Source organism: Diceros bicornis, chromosome 25 (assembly GCF_020826845.1).
Source record: "Diceros bicornis minor isolate mBicDic1 chromosome 25, mDicBic1.mat.cur, whole genome shotgun sequence".
Taxonomy (NCBI): domain Eukaryota; kingdom Metazoa; phylum Chordata; class Mammalia; order Perissodactyla; family Rhinocerotidae; genus Diceros; species Diceros bicornis.
Genome location: NC_080764.1, coordinates 6,501,307 through 6,528,653, shown reverse-complemented (window position 1 = coordinate 6,528,653; position 27,347 = coordinate 6,501,307). Strand labels below are relative to the sequence as shown.

Here is a 27,347-nt window from a genome sequence, read left to right as displayed (position 1 = left end):
TCTTTTCTCTCCACACACACACACACACACACACACACACACACTGGCATCGGACTTCTCAGAGCTCAAACACAATGGAGCAATGTCTTCAAAATTTTAACAGAAAATGATTTTCTCCCTACGATTCTATGGTCAGACAAGCTAGCAATCTGTGTGAGTGAGAATAAAACACTTCCAAGGCACACAAAAACTCAGAAAAATGTCTTCCCATCCACCCTTTCTTAGGAAATTACTTCAGGAAGCACTCCAGCAAAATAAGAATGTAAATTAATAAATAAAAAGATGTGAGATGTAGGAAACAGGGCACCCAACCCAGGAGAATAGTGGGACCAAAGACAAAGAGAAAATCTTGAAAGAAGTTGGGGGGGTGGGTGGGCGGGTAGGGACTTATCTATAGAGGAACAAAGATAAGAACGTGGAACTTCTCATCAGAAATCATGCAAGCAAGAAAAGAGTGGGCTTAAATATTTAAAGTATTGAAAGGAAAAAAAATTACCAACCTAGAATTCTATATCCAATGAAATTATCCTTCAAAAGTGAAGGAGATCTATTTTCTCAGACAAATAAAAACTGAGGGAATTCATCACCAGCCACCATGCCTTTCAAAAATGCTACAAGACATTCTTCAGAGAGAAGGAAAATCATGTAGGTCAGAAACTCGGATCTACACAAGGGAAGGAAGAGCGTCAGAGAAGGAATCAATGAAGGTAGAATAACATCTTTTATTTTTCTTATTCTCAGTTGATTGAATAGATAACCACTTTGTTCAAAGTAGCAACAACAATGTGTGGTGACTGCAGCAGATGGACAAGAGAGGTGATTGACACAAAGCTATAGGGGACAGCAGAGACGAGCGGGGGATACTCTGTCATAGGTCCTGCAGTGCCCGTGAAGTAGTCATGTGTCATTTGAAAGTGGACTTAGGCTAGTTGTAAATGTGTACCCCAAATGCTAGAGCAACCACTGACCTTTCTTTTAAAGGGAGGGGAGAGGTGCTCATATTCTCCCCTTGCAGAGAGAGGGACATAAGATTCTCACACTCGGTCACCAAACACTCAGCCAGCACAGCTCAAGTACACAGCAGGATAGAACCTGCATGCAAAAGCCATCAGAGGAGGAGCAATCAACTCTTAGATTGCTCCAGTTTAACACTACATGAGGATAAGACTTGCAGTTAAATAAAGTGGCTCAAACACAAAAATCTAGCTCTGTTCCCACTTAAGACCTCTCTAAAATGACAGAAAAGGGAGTTTTAAAAAGGCATAAAACAGTGGTTTTTAAAGTGGGGTGCTCCAGTCCAGCAGCGTCAGCATCGCCAGGGACCTCGTTAGAAATGCAGATTCCCAGGCCCCTGCAGACCTGCTGAATCAGGGTCTGGGGGAGGGGCCCAGCAGCGGGGTTTTACCCAGGCCTCCCAGAGATTCTGAGGCTTGCTGGAGTTGAGGACCACCAACATAAACCCCTAAGGATGAAGAGAAAGCAGAAGAAGACAACAGCTGCTGGAATTCTACGGACGAAGGAGGATGGATGCATTGGATCCAAGAAATCACCTCCTGAAACCAACAGAGGGAATGTGGAGAAGCAACCTCTTATACTCTGCAAACACCCTCAGAGGCTCCAGAATTGCGTCCCCAGCTACATCTGCAAGTGGGAATGAAGGTGGGGATAAAAATACAAGGATTGGTTAAAAGTCTGTGTGGGAAGGAATTAGACCCCAGGCCCCTCCCCAAACTCTAGGTGACTGGGTGCCTGTCCTTACCCCCCAAACACAAGATCTGGAGGTGAGTTCTGGAGATGGTGTCTCTGAACTGGAGGGCATTTGTCCTAGTTCAAGGTAGTGAGGGTTCTTAATGAAAAGAGGGGAATTTAGTGAAAGTTTATATACTAACTCGATTAGTTTCCTACAGCTCTGTAACAAAATACCACAAAGTAGGTGGCTTAAAACATCACATATTTATTCTCTTACAGTTCTAGACACCAGAAGTCTGAAATCAGTTTCACTGGGCCAAAATCGGGGTGTCGGCAGGGCTACGCTCCCTCTGGGGGCTCTAGGGGAGAATCTGTTCTTTGCCTCTTCCAGCTTCTAGTGGCTGCTGGCAATCCTTGCCTCGTGGACTCATCACTCCAGTCTCTCTTGCATGGTATATACTTATACTAAAAAATTATTGTCCATCTAAAATTCAAATTTAATTGGGCATCCAATTTTTTATCTGACAACTCTACTTTCTGGGAAATCTGACCAGCCCAAAAGAAAAGTTTTAAAGATACTGACATTGAAGTTCCCCCCAGGAAACTGCCTGCCAGATTACCATACAGCTCAAACCAAAGTCAACAGCTCCACATATCTGTGTAGAACTTCTAATCTGCTTCTTGGTACCTCACTCCTCATATAAGTATATTTTTGAGGAAAGCATCCAACAGGAAACATTGTAGAAAAAAGCAACACAGAGGGGAGACTTCTCAGGTGAAGAAAACTTTTAAAAAAGTCTATTGTTAATAACTTCAGAGAAATGAGATAGTGCATCCATGAAACAAGAACAGGATGCTATAGAAAAGAAACATTCTGAGAACAAAAAATGAGCTCTGGCAATTAAAAATACAATAAGTATGATAGCAGAAACAAAAATCTCAAAAGAAGGGTCAGGAGTTAAAATTGAGGCAATTTCCCAGAAGGCTGAACAAGAAGAAAAAGACACGGAGGATAGGAGAGATTTAAAAACATAAGGAAACAGTCTAGGTGGTTCAATATCCAATGACAACAGGAGTTCCAGAAAGAAAAGAACAGGAGAGGAACTCACTAATGAAATAAATCAAGAGAATCTCTGAGAATTGAAGAGCACGTAAAGGGCCACCCAAGAAGGTTAAGCTGACAGATTAGCTGATGTGTCTGAACACACTGGAAAGAGATTTCCAACTGGGGGTGAGTTGAGAGTCAAATTAGTGATCACAGGTACAGAGAAACTAAGCAAACAGAAAAAATTCAGATAATCACTAACTCCAGGGAAAACAAAACACTATATAGGAAAGGAAAAGTGATCAGCTAGTCACAACAATATAAACCCTGAATATTGATCTACCCCAAATTGAGAGGCAGCAATGTGGGAAGCCCATGGAGACAAGTTTGTGTGTATTTCCAACTGGGGTGCGGGCTGGAGGGGTGAGGTGGTTGGTGGTGGCATGCAGGAAAAAGAGTTAAATCTGTACCCTCCTGGCAGGAAGTCAGCAGACACTGCCTAAAAGTGAAAAACCAGGAAGCAGCTCTGTAAGCCTGTCACTGAGAAATACGGAGTTAAGTTCCAAAGGTGTCAGTTACAAGTGTTGGAAGTTGTTGACTCTGGGGCGGGAGAAATGAGGAGAGATGCAGGGTGAAGGGGCTGCTGTTTTTAACAAGCCTTGTAGAACAACTTGACTCCTGCCCAAGTGCACGAATAACTTGAGTAAAATAAAAATAATGTTAAAAAATGATTATGCTGCTGAGACACATCAGGAAAATTACTCATTTGTCAAGTTGCTTTCTCTTTTTGCGTTGGGTCACTCAAACCCATTTTACTGTAGCCCAGCCAAAAGGGGTATGTGGAGGTTGTTTCAATGTCAAAAGGCTGTTTGAGTGCACAGAGAAGAAACGAAAGCAATGCGCCAACTCGGTGTTCAGTACTGTGAGAAACGTAGTCAAGCTAGTCAAAGACAACCTGTTGAGAAGATCGGTCAGCTCCTCCTCCTTAAGAGAACAGCCACACTCCTGCAGCACTTTCTGCATCTTGCATACGGATATGTAGTCAGTTTTAGATTTATCTAGTTTGGTGAGTACTTTGCTGATATCCTGATAATGATCCTTAAGCCGATCCCTGAAAGAGAATACATTTTAGACGCTGAATTCATTTACACGCTGAAACCAGGGAAACAATTTCTTTAAAGCAAGAGTTCCATGATCACTCTAACGTGATGATGTGCTGGTTCATCTAAGAACTAATTTTGAAGATGTTTTGCAGCCTTAGTGTACCATTTACACTAAAAGATATCCTGGAAAAAATTTAATAAGTCTGTAGCATAGCAAAACCATGTTAGAGAAATTACAACCTTGTCTTTTTCCTAGAATTGGTACTTTAAAGATGGAACCAAGGATTAAAAAATACAGTGATATTGGGGCCGGCCCGGTGGCGCAAGCGGTTAAGTGCGCGCGCTCCGCTGCGGCGGCCCGGGGTTCGCTGGTTCGGATCCCGGGCGCGCACCGACGCACTGCTTCGTAAGCCATGCTGTGGCGGCGTCCCATATAAAGTGGAGGAAGATAGGCACCGATGTTAGCCCAGGGCCGTCTTCCTCAGCAAAAAAAGAGGAGGATTGGCGGATGTTAGCTCAGGGCTGATCTCCTCACAAAAAAAAAAAAAAAAAAAAAAAAAAAAAAAAAATACAGTGATATTACAGACATGAAACATGCCTTCATTCTCTCCATGAAGACTGTGAGCATCTATTACTGGGCAGGGACTGTGCTACATGTCGAGAGACAGCTAGCGAATCCAGGTGGCCTCCCCAGAAGAATTAACATTCTGTTGGGGGCAAAGCTGACGGTAGCTGGAAGACATCAGTGCCCTGCGCAGTGGGTGAGTGGGTCAGCAGAGAGCCTGTTAGCGGGACTGAGAATGCCCACAGGGAAGTGGGCTGTAATTCCCAGTAGGGAGGTGGGGGCAGGCCTCACTGGGAAGGCGGCACTTGATCAGGGAGATGAAGGAAGAGCTCTCCCGAGGGCCCAGGGACAGGCAGCGCCAAGGCTAAGAGGCAGGAGTGCAGGTGCTCAGGGAGTGAGGAGGGCCGACAGGCTGGTCCTGCTGGTGTTAGCTGGGGAGAAGGGTGGTCAGGGATCTCTTGTTTTTATCTGGTGCTTTTGTTGTTAAGAACACAGCCACCATTTGTGTGCATCCACTGGCAAACCAGGAGCTGTCTTCTTCACGTACATTCTCCCATTTATTCTGCTCAACAACCCTGCAAGGGAGGTGGGTAACTGTCATCCCCATTCCACAGACGAGGAGCAAGATAGTGCGCTGCCCCGGGGGTGGAGTCGGGCCCGGCCAGGCCTTTCCCTCGCAGGGATAGAGACAGTGAGCACCCTGCTGTAGCTCCTGCTCCAGGGTTGATTTTCCTGCAGAACATATTCAAGCCTCTGATTCTGCTAATTCAAGTCTTTCAGGCCGGGAAGATTCTTCTCTGACTCAAAAAAAAATTATTGTTAAGAGACTAAAAAAGTGTCGACATCATTAAGAACGAACAATCTCACACCTGACCGATGGTGGATTGATCATAAATTCCATAACCTTGGCTCACCCAGGTCTCTAACAAAGATCTTCCTACCACACTGAACAAGATGCTTGTCTGATGGGCTCAGACTCAAGCTTGGCTGTGGTGTTCTTACTCAGGGAAAAGAATATGCTAGAAATTCCAAACATGAAATCTTTGTTGGTAATTGTCTACCACCTCAGATATGTATTTGTGGAGATGACAGTTCCTGGAGCGCGCCTGGAAAAAATAATCCATAGGAACAGAAAACTCAGAAATCCAGTTGAGTGGGAATATTCACGGTGGGAGAGGGGAGCGGCACTGACTGTGGAGCTACATGGGTCATCTACTCTGTTCCCTCGTTGGCCTCCAGTTTGGAGCTGGCTGATGCGAGCATTTGAGCTCTGATACAAATGAGTCGCATTAACCGTTCCGTGAACGTATACCAATAGCAGCAACATTCTGGATTCCCTTACAGGTGTACACTGAATTCAGTCTCATGTTCCTAAGTGATTACTCGTCATCACAACTATTATATTCCACTTAATCCTTCAAAATGAAAGTAAATGAAGGTATAAAAAATCAAAACATTTTTTTGAGATACATATTTTTAGAAAATTGAGGCATTCAGCATTTCTTGGACTGGTTTCTAGGCAGTAATTATTTCCCTCGCAGAGTAAATATGTGCACAGAGTAAATGAGGGTTTAGAGCATAGATCACGCCACACTGCCAAACAGCACGGGTGTGAGCCGACACTCAGGGATGAGCAGCTGCTGCTCTGGGTCCATGTCGGGTTCCTGGTCTGGACAACGAGACAGAAGTCTGACGAGGGCCTGTCACAGCCAGTGGGTGGGCCACAGAGCCCCTCCCACACGCGCCCTCGCTGGCAGCTCTGCTGGTTTCCCTCAGGCGCCTCTCAGTGTGCATTTGAGAATGGCTGTGCTGTGCGGGCTAGTTAACCACGGCTGCTCTGATTCTGAATCTTCAACTCAGACCTGGGCAAAAAAGAGCGAGGCATGGAGAATAAATAGGAGTTGAAAAAAGGACTTTTCTCAATTTTTAAAAGGTACTTGGGGCACTCCAAACAAAATAAATTTCGTTAGATTTAAGAGGCAAATATAACATTTCTGTCACTTTAATGAACATGACTCCCATCTATCAACCTTATCAGAGTTTCAGTAGAAATGAGGAGGTAGAAAATCCTGGAAATACGGAATCTTACGAATTATCTACAAGACCCACTGACACTGAGATTTTAAAACAGGTTATCCTCAAGGGAAAAGTTACTTGACAATTTTACAATCCGACATCTTTGAGAAAACAGCAGTCGGTCATGCACTTGTATGAAATCAGGCTTGTCTTCTCTGGAAAGGGAGTACGACCGTGGCAGAGAGGATGGGGTGAGCGTGAATTAGTTCACTGAGCTTGGTGACCTGAAATGCACGTGGCTCCTCCAGCTACAGATCCCCGCTCACACAACAAACAGCAACACAGGAAGAGAGAGAACGCACCGTGTGCGCGCCAAGGCTGCGAGAATTCTCTCTGAGCCTCATTACTCACAAGCGGCAGGAGAGAAGGGAAGACACGAGTGGGTAATGAGACCAGCCCTGTCTGATAAAGATAAATTCCACTTTTTCATTAGTTTTCTGGCATGTTTGATTTATACCAATCTTGTGAATATTTTTACTTTAAATTTCACAAACTCAATTCTCTGCCTTCAGGCTTTATAACTCAGTAACTTAGACTTGATTCGGGGCTGTGTTCAAAGTGCTTTTCTCTGATGCCCCGTTTAGCCATCACATTTCTTTCCTGCGTCCCTGGAGCCCTTATTTCCTTTGGGGATTCAAGCACTCATTCAGGTGCTATTTGAGGTAATGAGGGCAGAGAGCTGACGTGACAGACAGGAGACAGACAGACACACAGATGAGAGCAACACGGAGCTAAGGCAGAGCTAGGGAGCGAGGAGCAGAGGCCTGGCCTGGGGAGTGCTGATGGCCGAGGCCTGAGACTGATCAAGGAAATCCGTCCCATAGCCTTATGGTCACATCAAGTGTGGCAAAATTCTCTCTGATGTTATAAACTTTTAAAGTATGACGTTAGTCACTAGTTTTAAATTTTGCAAATAACCGTGCACAGCCCACCACCTAAATGCAACACATTGCCCTCTGCAGAGCATCTTCTGGTCCTCGTGGACCCGCACTCACGTCCGACGTGGTTCCAGTCACAGTATACATACTGCTTAAAATGTCACCTCCAATCAGCCTTCTATCACCAACATCTTCCACAGTCTTCACGATGGTAACCGTAACAGGCATACACTAGTTCATATTCTGTGGGGCCACACCTTGTAAGCCAGTGCACTCCCATGGGATTGGCAGGGGTTCCTTTTGTCGCTGCTGTTGAGGGCACACTGCAAGTCACTTCCAACTGCTAAACTGGTGGCCTCCTCTGCATTATTTCTTTGGGATGAAGTCCCCACACTAGAATTACTGACTTAAACACTATGTCTGTCCATTCACTCATTCAACAAATGTTGACTGGGTGCCTGTGAGGTGTCAGGCCCTGCTCTGGCACCAGTGAAAGAAGACAGGCCTGTCTTTACAGAACTCGGGCCAGTGGAGGGGGAGGTAATACACAGTGAACGACCAGAAGGGACATCTCGCCAGGCAACCATAAAACAGGCATGATGGGAGAGTGACTGAGTAAGGTGGGGGGGCTTAGAGCTCTTTAACTCCTTCATCTCCATGACTCAGCGCCTGTTGCTAGCATGGACAGCAGAGAACGAGTGTTACAGCTTCGTGATAACTTTGCCAGCACCGGGAGATACCACTTTAAACAACTTTGGCTGCAAGGGTAAACCAGCTCCTGGTCCCACAACACTTACAACTCACCTGGCTGGCCCGGCCTTCTCGGTGCTCTGCTGCAGCTGTTTGATCTCTCCTTGTACCCGCTGCGGTTTCGAGAAATGACCCATGAAGTTGAAATAATCCTCTGCGTGGGGCCGATGGACATCTGCTGAATAGCTGATCCCCAGTTTCTGCAAAAAGTCTTGGTAAGTAATGTGCCCTCTTCCCTCGGTGTCATAGCTTTAAAGACAAACAAACAAACTCTCATCAGTAGCCGCCAAGGTGTGTTGGTGCCCGAGGCTTGGACGGTGTCTGCACCATCTGGGAGGGGCCATCCGGGTCCTCAACACTCCGTGTGCTCTGCAGACCAGCACACGGCTTCACCTGGGGGACTCAGAAATGCAGCGTCTCATCCAGACCTGATCCAAATCTGCATTGAACAAGATCCCTAGGCGATTCATCGAGGTTTGAAACCCACTGCTCTACTCAACAGAAAGCTCACCTCATATACAGTGGTCTTGGTTCACCCCGACAGACAGCAACCAAATTCGTTCACCCGTCATTCTGACAGAAACATGGTTGTGACCACAGAAAATTAAAATCCACCCTTCCACCCATTCAACGGTTTTTTTATTGAGCACCTCCATGCAAGAGGAACTATGCTAAGATTTAGAAGAAAATCCTTATTCAGTCTTAAAACTCCAATAAATGAATGCCACTTGATTCAAATTCCCCATCTTCTCTTTGAAGAGATGCCAATTACATACAACCAATGAGAGAGACTAGTAAGGAAAACAAGATAAGAATTATGCTATGTGCCTTTTATGTCATTTCTATTATTGAGATTTTTCTGAATTATAATTCATTAAAAAAGGCATAATGGAGGGTTTTTATCTCCCAACATTATTCAAATAGAATAGAATTACTACAATAAAAAATTTTAAGGCAAATTGCCAATCTTTTTTAAAGAAAAAAAGGCATTTATTTTTACGGAAAGATCTTGGTCCTCATCTAATCGATAAAAACAGCATTGGCGGCTGTGATTCTTCCCAGATGAACCCAGAGTTACAAGGACAGAGACTGCATTTAAACAGTGTGCGGGCGCGATCCTCCAGCAGGCTTTGTTGGGAGGTCTGTCTGACTGAGCACAAGTACCGACGTTCTCCTGTGTGAAGCAGAGCTCTCCTTGCTCGTTCACTGACCAGACGCTGAAGGGGCTGCAGAACCCCACGCTCGCCTCCAATGCTCTGAGCCCTTCGCGATCGTCTCAATTGAATAACAATGAAGAAAACATATTTATTTACCCGACTTGCTTGTCCTCAAGGGGTGGGGTGGTGGGTAGAGGACGAAGGGGTAAGAAGTTTTGGCAAAGACTTCGTGCACCTGTGCTAAACTCTGCAGAGCGTTTGGGAGCTGCAACGCCATCCATCCTTCCCCAAGACCAAGTGGGTCTGCCCCCAAGGTGCCCACAGAGCCTGGGCCTCTCCCTCTCCCACTCCTTTCCTTCTGACCCCACAGGTCTGCAGCTTCCTCCTGCCCTGTGTCCGATTTCCATCCACCTTATTCAGCATCCAGGCCTGTTTTCATCATGGACTCCATCTTGGAAGATAAGGAAATTCCCCTCCAGTGACGGAGAGGCAGCCAAGGGTGGAGCACTCTGCGTCAAACACCAGCTCACCAGCTTCGAGACCCTGGCAAGGCCCTTACCCTCTCTGGGGCTCGGTCTCCTCATCCGCAAGACGCTGAAGGCATCCCTAGACCTGTGGTCTCAGTGCCCTGCACTGCTCCTTGTTACTGTCATTTAGGAAACCCTCTAAGACCATTCCAGGTGTCTGTTATTAGAACCACCTTAGTACTTCAACACGATAAAGGACCGTTCTACCTCTATTCAGCTCATTTGTTTCTAAAACAAAACAAAGTGACACACTCACAAAAGCAGGCCTGTGGGGTCTCTCATTCCTGAGGCCTGGCCTGTGGCCATCGCAGAGTTGTGATGTTCCAGGCAGCACAAGGGCCGGTGCCTCTGGCAAGCGGCTTTTCCTACTGCTGGTGAGAATAAGAGAGCTGCAGAAAGGGGAGTTTAGTCTTCCATCAATACGCCTGAGAAGGGGAAGGGCTGCCATTTCCTGAGCTTCTAGGGTGATCCCAGGGCCCCGCGTCTCTCCCTGAACTGCATCAGCCTGTGACTAGCCTTGTGCCACCAGAGTGATGTAGAAATGCAACGCTGGTCAAGACAGCCCTTGACTAAAGCTCCCCAAGGGCCCCCATTTCTACAGGATGGTTCCTGAAAGGATGGTGCATAGGGGCCAGCCCCGTGGCCTGGCGGTTAAGTGCACGTGCTCCGCTGCTGGCGGCCCCGGTTCGGATCCTGGGCGCGCACCGACACACCGCTTGTCAGGCCATGCTGTGGCAGCATGTATATAAAGTAGAGGAAGATGGGCATGGATGTTAGCTCAGGGCCAGTCTTCCTCAGCAAAAAGAGGAGGATTGGCAGATGTTAGCTCAGGGGTGATCTTCCTCACAAAAAAAAAAAAAAAACCAAGAATGGCGCATAAGGGCTGGCCCGTGGCTTAGTGGTTAAGTGTGTGCACTCCACTGCTGGCGGCCCGGGTTCGGATCCCGGGCGCGCACCGACGCACCGCTTGTCTGGCCATGCTGAGGCCGCGTCCCACATACAGCAACTAGAAGGATATGCAACTATGACATACAACTATCTACTGGGGCTTTGGGGGAAAAATAAATAAATAAATAAATAAAATTATAAGAATGGTGCATAAGACCCCCACCTGACAAACAAGCTCTGGGTAGCCATGCTCCTCTTTCGGAACCTCTCTCTCCTCCTAGTCAAGAGTGCTGTATTTCCACCGTCCACTGAATTCCTCTAGGGCATGGGGGGATCCAAGGGTAAAGGCATGTATGGGCTTGCAGGGCCTGTGCACAGTGGGTGCACGGTGGTGTTTGCTGCTGCTAATCGCCACCTGAAGGCTCAACCACATCCTGCCGCCGCCTCTACCTCTAGTCTGTGTCTTCTCTCCCTGCTAGATGGCAAGTTTCTTGAGGAAAAACCACGCCTTCTTTATTTTTACCCAGAAACTCACAGTGCCCAGCATGACGCCTCGCAAAGCTTCATTATCAGCACGTGTCTACTGAGATAACAACTGTGCAGGACGCATGTTCCTGAGGAAGGACCACCATCCCGCCATGCTATGCTCAAGAGAGTACCACCAACAAACTCTACAACATGACACTTGAACTGAAGGGAAAGACACTTCTTAATCACTTCCTTAATAAAGATCATAAACAGTCTATTCTCATCGCAAAGGAACAGAAGACCAGATTGCACAATCGCAATGAAAATACTGTTATGAATGTGAATACTCAGAGAGTTAATTCAGCTTACATAACCTCACTCTTCATTATATAACCCTTTCTGTAACATTAAAAAAAATCAACTCACCTATAAAGGTTGAATTTTAAAATGTTCAGCAACAGATGTGCCAGGAAAAATGTGCACAAAAACAGAGGACCTATAAAAACTTGCATTTGCGTATGGCAATAGCCACTAATTTATGACATATCAGATTACTCTGCCCATTTATTGTGCACACAGCAGTTCAGTCGTACACATGATTTGAACATGTCCACATCGATTGCTTTGCTTTGCTGAGAAAGTTCTTTAGGCTCAGTTCAAGCACTTGGTTCTGACACCAATGACAGAAGTACCCTCTAACACTACTGACCTCAGAGTTAGAGGTGTGAGCTCGATTGATGACCCAGGCCATGCTGCAGAGGTAGACAGGGCACCTTGTGCAGCTTGGGACATACGGAATTCTCTCAGGTACCATCTGCAAGGGTGGTCTGATGGCTTAAATAGCTGTCCTTCAGAATGCAAAATGTCCAACTGCCCGAGTTGGCCACGCCCAATGGGCACATTCAGCAAGTCCTGGTGGAATCACAGAAGATTAGGCACCATCTGCTCCAATCCCCATCCAGGGCAAAAGCACCTCCAATAAGCAGCCACCTAGCTTTGGATAAAGCCATGCCAGAGAAGGGAAAGCCACTCCTTCAAAGACTGCCCACTGGAGCTCTATGCAATTTTAATCACGGGAAAGTTCTCTATGCTGAGCTAAGAGCCTACCCAGCTAGTCATCTCCACGATGACCCCTCCTTCACATTCAGCTCTTCTAAAACCCTACCATCAGGTCCCGTTCAGTCTCCTCTTTTCTAAGCTAAAGACCCTGCTCATTCAACCTTTTCAAGTCCTCTCCCACCCGAGGCTCTCCCTGTCCAGGAGTTCCACCAGCACGGCACCCAGGAGCTTCTCTCTAGGCACCGCCTTGGTTGAGCTACTGAGATGACCTAGCCTCTCGTTCACCTAAAGCCATAAGTCTTCTTCAAGGAGCGGATGCATACAACACAGGTACATTTTCGTAGTCTTTTCTTCTTATATTGGAATACTGATACACAACTTACCCACCCCATCAAGAAATGTGCACAGATTGGGCATCATCTCCAAAACGTCCTGTAGAGTCCACCTGGTTAGCTGGTTTTACACAATTAACAATTGACACCGAGGTTTCTGAGACGGCTGCTTTCCTCCCCGAGTCCTCCCTTCTGTGCACTTTTACAACACACTGTCTGCACGGGTTCTCAGCCAAGTTTGTTTTACATCCAAAGAGTTGAATTCCACCTGATGAAATGAGGCTACAGAAGGTGCTCAGAATGCCCAGTGTCCCCCTAAGGGAGTGCTCCCGGGCCCTGGGCAGCAGGCCTGTGGGGCATCGCGGTGCTGGCATCCCCTGTACCTGAGAAGCCCGGGGTCTCAGGCTCTTCTGATAGAGGCAGCGTCCTTCCTTTTCTGCCCCTCCTCCCGGCCCGGGCCTCTCTGCTCTCTGGGAGGCCCTCCTCCCCCTCTGGCTCATGACTGCTCATTAAGGCTCAGCTCAGGCATCGCATCTCCTGGAGATCCCTCCCTGAACCCCACGCGGCTGCCACAGGCCTGGCTGCCCACACTTGTCCCTCCTGGCATGCTGCTACTGTCACCAGGTCTGCAGGGTCGTGAGCAGACATCCCTGCTGAGCTGTGAGCAACCTGAGGATGGGGCTGCCTTCATCTCTGGAACCCCAGAATTCAGCACAGGGCCTGCAACTTGGAAAGTTTCGAAAAATTCCTGCTCAATGATTGCTCAGATGAATGAATGAATGAATGTACACACTTCCATCTTGTGATTTATTCTTAGCAGTCTCTCCAAAACAAAACCAGACATATTGCTCCTGAAATCGCATGCTTAAAGAGCCTATTTTGGCTTCAGTTAGAAGGTTTCCTTTCAGGATTAGCAACCTCCTTCAGGCTTGAACATTTTGTTCCTTTAATCCCCGATGAGCCAGCCTGTGACAGGCTCACTTAACATCCACGTGCTCTCCGCTCTGTCCAGCCCCTGTGCAGTTAGCCAGGGTCACTGACCAGACCTGGGCAATGGGCTGAGGGCAGAAGTGTGTCACTTCCAGGCTGAAGCCCACCAAAGCCCACATGTGACCCTGTGACCCTGCAGTCCCCACCGTGGTGGGAGGGGCCCCCTGCTGGGACAGTGAAGCCACAGCTGGAAGCCGGCCAGATCCCCGAATCACCACTTGGAAGAGAATTGTCCAGAAGAGCTGCTAGACACACAGCAGACTTCGGGTGAATAAGAAATAAAACATCCGTGTGCCAAGCCACTGAGGTTTGGGGGTTAATTCATTAATTTACTTCCACAGCATAAACTAGACCCTCCAGACTAATCTGAAGCTCTACAATAGTGCACTTCACAGGTGTTTAATAAATGTTGAGTGAGTAATGGATGCTGACAATTTTTTTCTTGTCTACTTTCTGCCCTATTTTCTAATTTTGTGTTTTTGAAAGAGCAGAATGTTATTTTCCCACTCACTTCTGCTTAGTCAATTTTGGGGGGCTTTCCCATTCTGACACTTAGACCCCCTGAGCTGGCAGAGTGTGTCACGGGGGCCCTAGCTGCTCCCCGACTTCCCTCTGGTCCCTGTTCACTTGCGCCTTAGTGGCAGGACACCCCTCCCTGTTAGGGCACCTGGAGGAGGCTCCTGGTGCCTGGACAACCCTTTGCTGGCCACCCCCTTCTTGCCTGCTCAGCGCTCCTGCTCTGCAGTGCAGAGGTAGACTTGGAGGGAGTGGACGGGTGACATGGCTGTCGCTGTCAGCAAACACTGAGCGATTGAAAGGGACAGGCCAGGAGCATCAGCGAGTGTGGGACGATGGACTGAGATCACGGAAATGCATAGACAATGGATGAGAAAATAAACCACCAAGTTACCACTGGTTATCATCTCTGCCGAGTGGGTGACGACTGCTTCTTGTTGTCCTTTCTTTTCTTTCATGCTTTTCTGGATTTTCTGAGTCTTCTAAAAGGAGTGCGCATTAATATTGCAATCAGAAAACAATTTCAAATCTATATGATCTTTTTGCTACTAATTTTTATGCTTATATATGCCAGGTAATATACATAAATTATATTGTTTGGTCCCCATAGCCATGCCATTTGATAGACAATTGAAGCCCAGAGAAGGTGAGCCACTGGCCCAAGGCCACCCAGCTCAGTCCGGGGTGCCATGGACAGGGCGCAGGTCCTGCTCAGACCACAGCCCGTAGTGCAGGCTACCTGGCCACCTCAGGTTGTCTCCTTGATTTCTGCGCGTGACTCCTCAGAAGAATCCAAGGAGCATCTTGTCTTCCTCTCATGCAGCCTCTCCTTCCAGGATGCTGAAGGCTAATTTTCACCTCCTAAATCTCTCTCACACCTGTCACTTCCTCCGCAGCCCTCCTAGCACCACCAGGAAAGCTCACCACCTCCTCTCGCTTGGACCCCAAGCAGCCCCTAATCCACCTCTGTGTCTCCTGCAATTCACCCTCCTCCCTGTGGCCAGTGATCTTTCTAGAATATAGACCTGCCTAGGCCTTTCCCTACTAAACACTTGGCCTTCAGAACAGGGTCCCTGCCTCGTCCTGCCCTTCAGGATGTGGTTCAGCTGACATGCAGCCTCCTCTCCTGCCTGCCCCAGGCTGCCTGTCTTCCGGCCCCCCAGGTTATCCTGCAGGCCCGGAACGGGACACCCTCCTTTGCCCCTTAGCTGGTTGTTCGCCCGCTGGCTCAGCCCTGTGCTCATCCTTCGGCACGTCTTCTGAGTTACCCCTGAGATGCTCCCAGGGAGGTGTGCCAGGTCAGAAGATGGGAAGAGGGCAGAGCGGGCTGTTTCCAGTGGCACCTCTCGCGTGGCCATGGCCGTGGCTCCTGCTCAGCACAGCGGCTGAGATGCTAGCAGATTCTGAGACAGTATCTGGGGTGGGGGCAGCCTCCTGATCTCTAAGAAATAGCCCGTTTCCCTTCTGCTGTTCAGTCCCCCGTAGGGGAGCGGTTTCCCGGTCTCGGGGTGACCCCTCCTTTCCTGCTCCTCCAGCCCACGGGGCCAGCAGCCTCCAGGCCTCTGGGTGATACCACACGCCCCCCCAGACTGCGGCCCTGCTGACATCTTTGTGATCAGTCACTGCATTACGTCCTGCCTAGCTGTAAATGTTAGAGCGGTTTTTGCTTTCCTGCCCAGACACTGGTAGATATACTCCTGGTGTTTTCTCTGTCTCGAATGCCCCTCTTTGCTTCTCCCTTGGATGTAATTCCACGTGCGGCAGATGCCATCATGAGCTCCCCCATCTCGTTTCTTTTTCCCCCTGGACACACATCCAGACCCCTTCTCTCAGGCTCCCTTGCAGGTGGGTACAGCCGTGGGAAGGGATTCTGACCAGCAGAATGTGGGCACAGTGGTGGCTAATTTCCAGGCCTGGCCCCTACAAAGCTGACCACACGGTCCTCTGTGCCCTTTCCCCTTCTCTGCTGGTAGACACAAAAGATCCAGGGGCTCGTGGACCCCTGGTCCCTGAATGACTTGTGGGCAGAGCCCCCAACACCCACACTAGACCGTGACAGCATTATTGTGGCAAGCCCCTGAGATGCCGGCCTTGTCTGTCACCGCAGCTAGCCTACCTTGACCAATACACACTCCAACTAATTGAGCAGAGCAGAGTGAGGCACAGAGGAGTCAAGTAACTGGACCGAGGCCACACAGCTAAGGGGTGGAGGCAGGAGTCATGACCACATGCTTGGCTATAGAGCGTCCACTCTCAACCACTCACCAACCCCGGTGTACAGCCAACTAAACCAAAGTAGATAAAATTCCGGCCTCAAACAGTTTTCAGCACAGGGTAGACATTTGTGCATTTAATAATGTTAATAAATGTATGAAGAAACCTTAGCCAAAAACAACAGTGAGTGTCTGCCTCTCATGAGAACGGAAGCTTGCTCTTTGCCCCCTCCAGGAAGGGCTAAGTGTGTCCTCATTCTCTACACGAGGACCCTGGTGGGGACACTTGACTCCAACACCTCTCATTCCTATGGCGCACACCCGGCCTGAGGTCTCGCTGCCCTACCCTCATGGAGACAACAGTCTCCCAACGCCCAATCCTTTCTCTGAACTGTTTCCCGACTCATCTTCCTAAGGCGTGGCTTGAGTCACATCACAGCCCCACTCAGACTTCCTTGTTACCAAGCGCCTGGTTAACAACGCCCGAAAACAGGGACCACGGGGAGGCGAGCACCTTGCTCCTGCTCCTTGACCCTGGGAGCCCAGGCCACCGCTTCCAGAGTGCCTCCCTGACCGCCCCAGGGGTCAGGCAGTCCCCTTCCCCATCTTGACCCCTTGGAAGTATTCCCACATCACTCCTACCACCACGGCCCCCCGCTCCCCCACGGCCCCAGCACTCCTGCTTGCATTTCCCATTCCGCTCAACCTCTCCCCTCCTCTGGCATGCACCACGGTCAGTGCTACAGCCCAGCATGTGGGCGAATGCTCGCTCTCCCCCACAGCTCCCTGAGCATCAGGATCACACAGTCATCTTTGCATCATCTCAAAGGTCTACACAGTGGGAGGTCCGCACGTTTGCCCAACGTATCCCAATCTTTCGATGGCTCAGTTGTGTCCACTCACTTAATCTACTGAAAAAGAACGCGGACAAGGAGTCTAAACTGGCTCTGTGTTGGAGCTGATCTAAAAAAATAAGGGTTTTGTAAGAACTTCAAGTCGCTTTTCTAAATTAGACACAAAACAGCCCACCTCGTTCTAAACTCAGCCAACATTTCAGCCTTCCACTTTGAACAGATGAAAAGCTGAAAAATTACATGAACTGCCTCGTGCTCTGGCCGCTGAGAGGACATACGCTGTCGGTACACCATCCCGGGGGACGCAAGCGGCAACCAACGTGTAATGAAGAAGAAGTAATTCAAAGACGGGTCTGGAACTTGGAAATAGAACTTGTTAGTGCACCTTGAAACTTGGACGTCTACACAGGGAATACTGTAACTCGGGGCCTAATTCAAAAACAGCGAAATCTAAAATGCAGTTTGAAAAATGTAACCAATATTAGATACTATTTTCAGTTTAAGACTCCCTCGGGAAACTACTCCAAGTTGCCAAAAGTTTGGTTATTTTCTTCCAACAAATTACTTATCTATACAACTGTTGTGCAACATTGATTTCCATCTTTAGCCAATGGGGAGAGACTGTTTTTCCCTTTACTTGTTACAGATCTGTCTGCTGAGCCGGTCATATTAGAGTTAAGTCTTTGGAGAGTGACTTAGTTCTCTTCAAGAGTAAAAGTACAGGCCTGAACTCCTCGCAAGCCTAATATCGGTGACGAATATTTACCCTGGTTCTCCATGTTCCTGAAGACCCGCCTGCTTGCCAAGCCTGCTTTCTATGGCGAACAAGGACACAAGACAGACACAACCCAAAGAAAGCCGTTTCTGGCCCTCACCTTACCCCTGAGTAGTGATGAAAGACTGGTGCTGAATTTGCAGCCAGCAACCCAAGACCACTGGAAAGGGAAAGAGCCAACCTTCAGATGCCACTTACCGCACCCAAAGCTTTTCAAATTCTCTCGGCGTGAGGGGAATGTCAAAACCATACAGCGCGTTCTTTATGTCCCGTCGTCGGAGAATGCCGTTGCCCTCGTTATCAGTTTCTATAAAATTCTACAATGGTAGGAGACAGCATTTAGTAACATATCGTATGTGTTCATGGCAGTACACAGGACTTTCAATAATCAATATCTGGAACCATCTAAGACATTTCCCCCCCATCCACCTGCTGAATTTTCTCTTAATCTAAGTTCTAGATACCCTCATCACTCCTGTAAGGAAGGTGATAGAGCAAAATATGAACAAGTATTATGTACGGAAGGGGCTTGTTTCTGGGTAATGAGTGGTCTCAGGTGTGTGGCCTAGACTCTTCTCTTGACCAATAACTTGGGTTCAGAAACTATTAGAAATGAGGGTCCACGAGAGCCAGGGAAATGAGACCATAGCCCAGGCTGCTTGAGGCTATTATCTCAATAGGCAGTGGATTCGGGCCTCTGCCGTAAGTGGGGAAATGAGGGCGTTAGACTCCAGCTGTTATGACGAGAAGATATGGGACCATCTTAATGTCCCCGAGGGGTGCAAAAGGTATCTGGGGATGTGTCAGGCATTTCAGAGGACCACAGACTAGAAGAGCCAGTAACGCACGGCACTCAGCACTGTCTACATTGTTTCTAAGTAACAGCTCCTTTGACCCTCTGCATGATGACACTGTGAGGTAGGAGCAGTGGGTACCTCTGCAAAGTCCTCTGCAGCGTTATACTTAATGGTGAGGGATTGAAACAGTCCTCTTAAGATCAAGAGCAAGACAAAAACATCTCCATTGCCCTCCATTCAACATTGTATTGGAGGTCTCAGCCAGTGCAGTGAAGCAAGAAAAAGGAATAAAAGGTATAACAACAGGACAGGAAGAAATATAATTGTCATTATTCAGATGATGTGATTGTATATATAAGAATACAAAGAATCCACAAATACATTATTATAATAAGAGAATTTAGCAAGAAATCTGGATTCTATATTAAGAGGCAAAATCATTCACATATTTACATATCAGACACATAAAATGAATTTAAAAATAATATTTACAATAGTATCAAAAATAGAAAGTCCTAGGAATAAATCTTACAAATGACTGTAAGACTTCTACACAGAAAAGTCTAAAACTTTACTGAAAGATATTTAAAAAGATCAAAATAAATGGAGATACACTATGTTCATGAGTTAGCAGACTCAAAATTGTAAAGATATTATTTCTCTCCAAAGAAATATCCCAATAGGCTTTTTTTCCTTTGTGGAACTTGACAAACTGATTTTAAAACTCTTAGAGAACAAGGAGGAGGTACTTGCCTCCCAGCTAATTACGACTTATTACTAAGTTACGGTGACTGCAGAGATGTGCGGGACAGACAAGCTGACCAACGGGACAGAATGAGGATGCCAGACACACACACACGGGCCTTGGTGCCGGCCAGTGGAGACGCTGCAGACCAGTGGGGAAAGGATGGGCTGCACAACGCATGGCGCTAGGTCAACCAGATCTCCGCACAGAAGGACTGAGCTGGATCCCTGCCTCACGACATACACGAAACACCCAGTGCAGATTTCAAGACCTGAACGGGAACGATGAAACTCTAAAGCTCCTAGAAGAGAATGTAAGAGAACATCTTCATGACTTCAGGGTAGGATTTCTTAAGCAAGACCTTCAGGGGGATGCTGATAAATCTGACTACATTAAAAAGAACTTACATTTATCAAAAGACATTATATAGAAAAGGTGAAAACAGAATACAAACTGGGAGAAGATATTTGCATCACATATCCCTTACAAAAGACTAGCAGACTTACCATAGTATGAGTTCCTATTGACCAGTAAGAAAAAGACAAGACAAGCAAGGGTGAAAAATGCAAAAAATCTCAAGCAGGCACTTCATCGAAAAAGGAAACCGGACTGATTAATAAACAAATGACAGATGTCCAATCTCACTAGGAACCAATGCTAATTAAAACTGCAATGAGATTGCAGCATTATTCACAATAGCCAAGACTTGGAAGCAACCTAAGTGCCCATCAAGGGACGAATGGATAAAGAAGATGTGGTATATATACACAATGGAATACTACTCAGCCATAAGAAACGATGAAATCCAGCCATTTGTGACAACATGGATGGACATTGAGGGTATAATGCAAAGTGAAATAAGTCAGAGGGAGAAGGTCAAATACCGTATGATTTCCTTTATCAAGTAGCAGATAATAACAACAATAAACAAACACATAGGGACAGAGATTGGATTGGTGGTTACCAGAGGGGAAGCGGGGAGAGAGGAGGGTGAAAGGGATAATTCGGCACATGTGTGTGGTGATGGGTTGTAATTAGTATTTGGGTGGTGAACATGAAGTAATCTATGCAGAAATAGAAGTATAATGATGTACACCTGAAATTTATACAATGTTATAAACCAATGTTACTGCAATAAACAAAAAATTAAAAAAAAAAACAAAACTGCAATGAGATACTGTTACACTTCCACTAAAGAGGAAAAAATTAAGAAGTCTGATTGTACCAAGAGCTACAACGGCAGAGTTGAGTAATTGTGACTGAAGCCCTATGGCCCACAAAGCCAAAAGTATTTACTGCCTGGTTCTTTACACAAAAAGTGTGCTGACCCCTGGTCTAAGATATTGACAATACTCTATTCCTTCATCTGGATGTTGGTTACAGGGTGGGATTCAATTTGGGACACATGGTGACTACTTATTGTTATGTACACATGATTATTACATATATTATAATACATATATAAATATATACATATTATATATACATAGTTATATACCTATACTATTAGTATATTCCACTGTAGAGTCCCAACTTAAAAAACAATTAAGTTAAAAAAAAGTTAGGTCTGGAAGATTTCAAAGTGCCTTTAAAAACTTAGAGCATGTAGCACAACAATGTGAATGTATTTAATGCCACTGAACTGGTACATTTGAGAATGGTTAAGATGGTAAATTTTATGTTATGTGTATTTTACTGCAATTTTTTAAAAAAGCTTATAGCACGTAAGGCCTGCGGAGATCTGTCCCTGCCTACCTCGCCCTGCCTCGCACTGGAAACCTCTCGGTCTGATCCCTTGGACACGTCCATGCCGAGCTGTTTGCAGCCCCCACCATGCCGGTCAGCCCCACGTCCTTGTCTTGGTCATCCTTGCCTTGATTCAGTCCCAATATCCTCTGCATTCTCTCCACCCCTGTCTAACACCTACTCATCTTTTAAGTGACCCCTTCCTCTTGGGTACTCTGATTACACACAAGCCCCTTCCATGGTAATACACACTATTCTTCAGCACTCTTATTGGTGCTTAGACCACAAGTCTCTTGGGGGCAGAGACCACATCTTTACTTTTTGTGTGTGTGTGTGTGTGTGTGTGTGTGTGTGTGTGTGAGGAAGATCAGCCCTGAGCTAACATCTGCCAATCCTCCTCTTTTTGCTGAGGAAGACTGGCCCTGGGCTAACATCCGTGCCCATCTTCCTCTACTTTATATGGGGCACCGCCACAGCACGGCTTGACAAGCACTGCGTCGGTCTGCACCCGGGATCCGAACCTGTGAACCCTGGGCCAGCGAAGCAGAGCACGTGCAGTTAACCACTGCGCCAGCGGGCCGGCCCCACATCTTTACTTCTTTTTGTCATTGTGTCTCTAACACCTTGCAATAGTGCACAGTTAGCTCACAATAATGTTTGCTGAAGAAACCAATGAACTTATTTTCCGAAAATACTGAACTAGAAGTGACATATTAAGCTGCCCCCAGATGGGACAACTCCTCTGTGCCTCTGAGAATTCAGCTGGAGGTGTCCTCACAGAGCACGGCTGAGCGGCTAGCCAGGGGACTCTATTTGAAGAGACTGGATGACTAAATATCCAAGTCCTTGTTCAAGTTCCAAATGCAGTTTTACTAGAGAACACATCCTTTCAGATACTGGCAGGTCCCGTTTGGTGAATCCCCAACAGAAATGCAGCAGAAGGGAGACAAACTCCACACCTCTGGTCACTTTTACGATCTATAAATGCCTGACCCAGAAGCAAAGAGCCAGAGTGCGAGCGCCATGTGAGAACACCCATCTCATCACTAGGCGGTACGTTGTGAACGCTGCTAATCTTTTATGACACATTTACGTGTCATTATAACTTTCTGCAGGTTTAGAATTCAGAACGAATTCTTCACTGCTCTATTCAAACTAAACCGAGAGAGTGACAGAGATGTGCAATATGATAATAATAAAACTCGCAGGTCATTTAGTCCTGCGGGGGTCCAAGAGAGCTGTGGGGGCCAGGGAGGTGACAGGTGTGGTGCGTAATGCTTGATTCTGGACAAAGCGGCTCCTTTCCCTCCACCTCCACACGCCCCTTCAGACCCGCTCTGACTCTTTCTCTGCTGATCTTCCACGTCTCCTCCCCTCCCACACTCCTGCCAGGCTTAATTCTAGAAGAGACAGAGGTCTCCATGGGATAGACCCAAGGCTGCTGGTTTAGCAGCACAATGCTCCGAGGCCCCCACGCCTCCTCTGCACACAGTTTGGGGCTCTGAGAACATCAAGGATAAGGTTGGCTACGAGAGGCCGTGGGAATAAAGGTGTGGAGACACACGTGTGGAGGACGCCCTCCGCAGGTGAGACTCCGTGTGGACGGAGAGGGGGTCAACCCAGCGTGAGAGAGGGCAGGCCGAGGTGGGGGGACAGGGGGCCCGAGAGTGTCCTGGAACCAGGGGAGGAAGCACTTCAAGGATGGACTGAACAAGGCAGAAACAAAGACCTCTGCAGCCCCGCAGTCACTCCCCAACAGCCTGTTTGTTTCCTCCATGGCGCCCATCTGCTTTGCTAATAATATGCCTTTGCTCGCTGACTGTCACCTCCCCTGGTCTGTGAGCCCCACCAGGCAGAGCAGATTGACTCTGGTTACCACCGAATCCCTGGCACAAACCCACACGCAGTCACTATGTGGTAAGCAAATCAAAGTGGGGCAGGGGGACGCTGGGAAGGGCCTGGAAGTGGCCCTCGGGGGTGCCTGTGTCCACAGAGAGCAGCACCAGCAGAGGTGGGCCTGTGGAGGCGGGCGTAGAGGGAAGGGCGGCAGCAGGGAGGGGACTGCTCTTCTGAGGGGAAGGTGGGTCGGCCAGCTGAGAGGAGGGGATGCTGGAGAGAGGGGAGCTTTGCCTTCAACAGGTCAGAGGGAGCTTGCAGGCCAGACAGAAGCTGGGGAGAGAGCATGGAAGACGTGTCAGATAGTGTGCTCTGCTCTCTCTCCCTGGCTGGCCAGCAACGCCTAGACCTTGCTCTGCACTCCTCGGTCTGTAGGACTGCTCCGGGAGGCCGGCCCTGCCACGGGCTGCGGGATTTGCTGGCCTGGGCCAGCACAGTCAATTCTATGAGGACAGGGGACTAGGGAGCCCAGGAGCGAAACAGGACTTAAGACAGAATGTCACATTGGGCACAGGCCAAGATAAAGCGAACATGGAAAGAAAATGACCAAATGAAACAAAATGGAGACATTCTTAAAAGTAACATGAAAATACTTCCGTAATGCAGTGTTAAAAATATTTTTTAAGGTGAGACCATTGTGCCCTTGTTGTGTTATGAACTGGTGATCGCACATCTGCGATTACAGGACGAGCCCAGGCTTGCACATTTGGATCTACTGTCCTCTAAGTACAGTGTCATTGTTAGATTATTTCCCATCTCAGCCACAATCACAATTTACATGATTGCATGTGGAGGGCATTTGCCTTCAAAATGCGCTTTCTATAATTTTGGCAAGATAGGAAGAAAGACTTCTTTAAAATGCGTGTTTATAACTGTGTAAAAATAAGTATGACAGCGTCTTACATTTTTCATTTAAATTTTTAATTAATATCAAACCTGAGATAAAGCCAGGAATTTCTGTCCATGTAATTCCTACAATTACTTATTTTTCTAAACATCCATTGACCTTGAATGGGAGAATTTATTTTGAACAAGTATTTTAAGAATAAAAGGAGTCACCAAATAGGGTATATACGAAGTCGTTTTTCCATCTCAGCGACTGGATCTAAATGCTTGATCATCCCAATGATCTTGGAATAGTGAAACAGATTTCCTTCCCTTTTAAGGAAATAATCACTTTCTTACCTTCGACAAGTCTGACCATCTGGTTTTTGCTTTGGTAACAAGGTACTGATGAGCCTGTTCACAAGCTAGTTCTGAATCTGCGACCTTCTGTTTTGGTCTTAAAAGAAAAAAAAATAATTAACTGTGTTTAAATTTAATGGACTCATTAATCTCCCAAGGGCTTCCCCTACCCCTGTTTGTTTCAAAGATACCGTTCAAGTCTGTTACTTCACATCTGGTCTAACTTAATTCTTAAAATACAGTCTTATTTCCCCAGCTGTGTGTTAGGGAAGTCTTAAATTTTATAAGTCGTCGTTTATTTTCAGATAAATGCTGTTCAACTTTTTCTGCATCTCACAAAACAAACAGGGCTCATTTATTCTCAGAGGGGAAAAAAACACAATATAACATTAAGTGTCTCTGGAAGAAAACAACTAAAAACTTTGATTTGTGAATTTACAAGTTGGAGTGATAATGCAGATTAAAGTAAATAGTTCAGAACAATGGGGAACATAGATGACAGATTTCTCAGTCTCAGCTAATGTTCAAAGGTTAGGCTTGTAGCATGTAAAATGATCAAACTTGTTTATTTACTCAAGGGATGAGGGGCACTGAAGACACTTAAAAATAGACCCTGAGCTTACCGCCTTGGCTAAGCCACAGCGGGGCGCAGTGAGGACTGTGGCTAAAGGAATTTCGGGTGCCGTGGATTTTTCCACTCACTGAAACAAATTAGGGGAGAGTGAAGACTTATAAAACCCTTTGCAACTTCTCCCTCTGTAGTGGCCTTGCTCCCAGGGAGCATCTATTATTCCATTTTCAGGACCTTGAGCTGCTCCACACCCCGATCTGCACCTGCAGTATTTTCCCAGCGCATACGAGAATGCTCGAGACAGTCCTCCAGCAAAACCACTGGATGTGTGTCCCCCAGACAGTTTCCTGAAATGGGACCACCTCTGCACTCCTGCTTGGAACCTGCACTTATTGACAGGCACATGGGATGATCAGTGCATCTTGCCTAAGAGTGAATAAGAGGGACACCTAACCGAGGCCCCATACAGACCGTCATATGAATTTCTTCTCAAGGAAGCCCAGAATACCAGGGTGGGAGACAGCAAACAAGCCCATGTAGCCCTTTTAAAGAAGTATTATTTATGCTTCTGCAAATGAACCGCTTATATGAAAAAAAACTTTAAACTCAACCAGCATGCTGCCAGTTGAGAAAATGCAGGAATTTGTGAGTTCCAAATGAGGGAAGTCAAAGGTTTATGTGGTCCCCAAAGAAGCGCTCCTTTAAATATGACCCTCTGGGCTGGCCCCGTGGCTTAGCGGTTAAGTGCGCACGCTCTGCTACTGGCGGCCCAGGTTTGGATCCCGGGCGCGCACCGACGCACCGCTTCTCCGGCCATGCTGCGGTCGCGTCCCACATACAGCAACTAGAAGGATGTGCAACTATGACATACAACTATCTACTGGGGCTTTGGGGAAAAAAAGGAGGAGGATTGGCAATAGATGTTAGCTCAGAGCCGGTCTTCCTCAGCAAAAAGAGGAGGATTAGCATGGATGTTAGCTCAGGGCTGATCTTCCTCACAAAAAATAAATAAATAAATAAATAAAATAAATATGACCCTCTGTGTGTGATACACGGGTCAGGGGCACTGTGTGGGTTTCTAGGGTAATTATGGCCACCATGAACCCCGCACCAGAGGGGCTGGGAAGTGTCAGTCACCTGACAGGCAGAATCTTGAGTTTTCACAGCTAAAGATGAAGCTTGGTTTAGAGAGGTTAAATGACTTGCCAAAACTGCACAGCTAATATCCAGAAGTTCTGACACTCAAAGTTAGGTCTCTGATGCTGGAGGCCAGCCTTTCTCACTACCATTTTCGTTTTTATCTGAAGCTACAGTTTTGGCATTCTCCCCTTAGCTTCACTTTTCATAGGAAAAGATCCATTAAACATTACATTTTATAGAGGTGAGGGCCACCTTTGGTTCTTACTGAGCTGAGGATCCTCTTTCCACTTAACATTTCTATTTCAAAACTAGTACCATAACCTCACCTGCTTTTCCGTTCCATCTCTCCCCAACTGCCTACCGGACCGCACAGAATCATGGAATTTCCAGGGTGGGCAGGGAGCCACAGGTTACCCAGTCTAATCTTCCATCACCACTTTACCACTTAAGGTTTTGGAAGGCTGGTGGGATTATATAACATTTTCACAACTTTTGCTTAAAAGGATTTGGGCCCTATAGACGTGTATTGCCCTGCTTTCACCTTTAGACTCCTCCTAAATCTACCTGCACCCAGAGGACTCACCTGGACTTCCCCAAAAGAGCTCTCCTGCAGATCCTGAGGGATGTTCTATCTCTGCAAAGTCAATGCAACCAAACTGATCTTACTATCTAAACACAGATCCCGATAGCCCCCAAACCCATTTCTCTTCCAGGCTATAGGCTTGATGACTTTCTTAGTGACCCTTGCTCAGGCCAGGCACTCCTACTGACTATCCCATCCATTTCTCCCCTTGCCCATTTTACATACTTGTCTCCTCCAGAGTGATCAGAAGGTTTTTCTATGGCCTTTTCCAGAAGTTACTTACTTCCTCTCCTATTGCCTGGCTCTTTAGATCTTGATGATCAATTGGATCCAGCCTTCCTATCAGCCAGTCCGTCAGTCACAGACACATACAGACTCACTACGTATGTGCTGCTCTAGTCCTGCAGACACAATGACGAGCAACACAGACAGAGCCCACGTCCTCAGGGGCTTACACTGTGATGGAGGGAAACTTACAGCAAACACTTGGAAAAATGAGTGAATGAGATAACTTGAGACACTGAATGTGACCAAGAATGATGACAGGAGGGGATGTTTCAGCTAAGAAGGTCGGGAAGTGGCTCCTTGAAGCGTGAGTGATGAGGATGCAGCTGTGTGACCTTGGGGAACAGCATTCCAGACAGTGCAAGAGTCCTGACATGTGCTCTGGTCCCAGCAAGAAGGGGTAGGCACACTTCACCTTTCCTCTCCCACTGATTACAGCTAAAAACTCTAGACAGAATGCAAAAAGTAACTCTCTGAGGACACTAAAAAGTAAAAATAGGAGGCAAATGGAGAG

The 27,347-nt window shown here is 47.0% G+C and overlaps 1 protein-coding gene across 1 annotated transcript in view; it reads right to left on the bottom strand.

Moving 5' to 3' along the window:
- EFCAB6 (EF-hand calcium binding domain 6) overlaps nucleotides 1-27,347 on the bottom strand; it is a 239,415-nt gene that overhangs the window by 49,486 nt on the left and 162,582 nt on the right. Inside the window, exons 20-23 of the mRNA XM_058568187.1 lie at nucleotides 24,255-24,351; nucleotides 18,084-18,202; nucleotides 8,161-8,355; nucleotides 3,690-3,845 (exon numbers count right to left, since the gene is read on the bottom strand). Coding sequence (XP_058424170.1) covers nucleotides 3,690-3,845; nucleotides 8,161-8,355; nucleotides 18,084-18,202; nucleotides 24,255-24,351 — 567 coding nt within the window. The remainder of the gene's footprint in view (nucleotides 1-3,689; nucleotides 3,846-8,160; nucleotides 8,356-18,083; nucleotides 18,203-24,254; nucleotides 24,352-27,347) is intronic.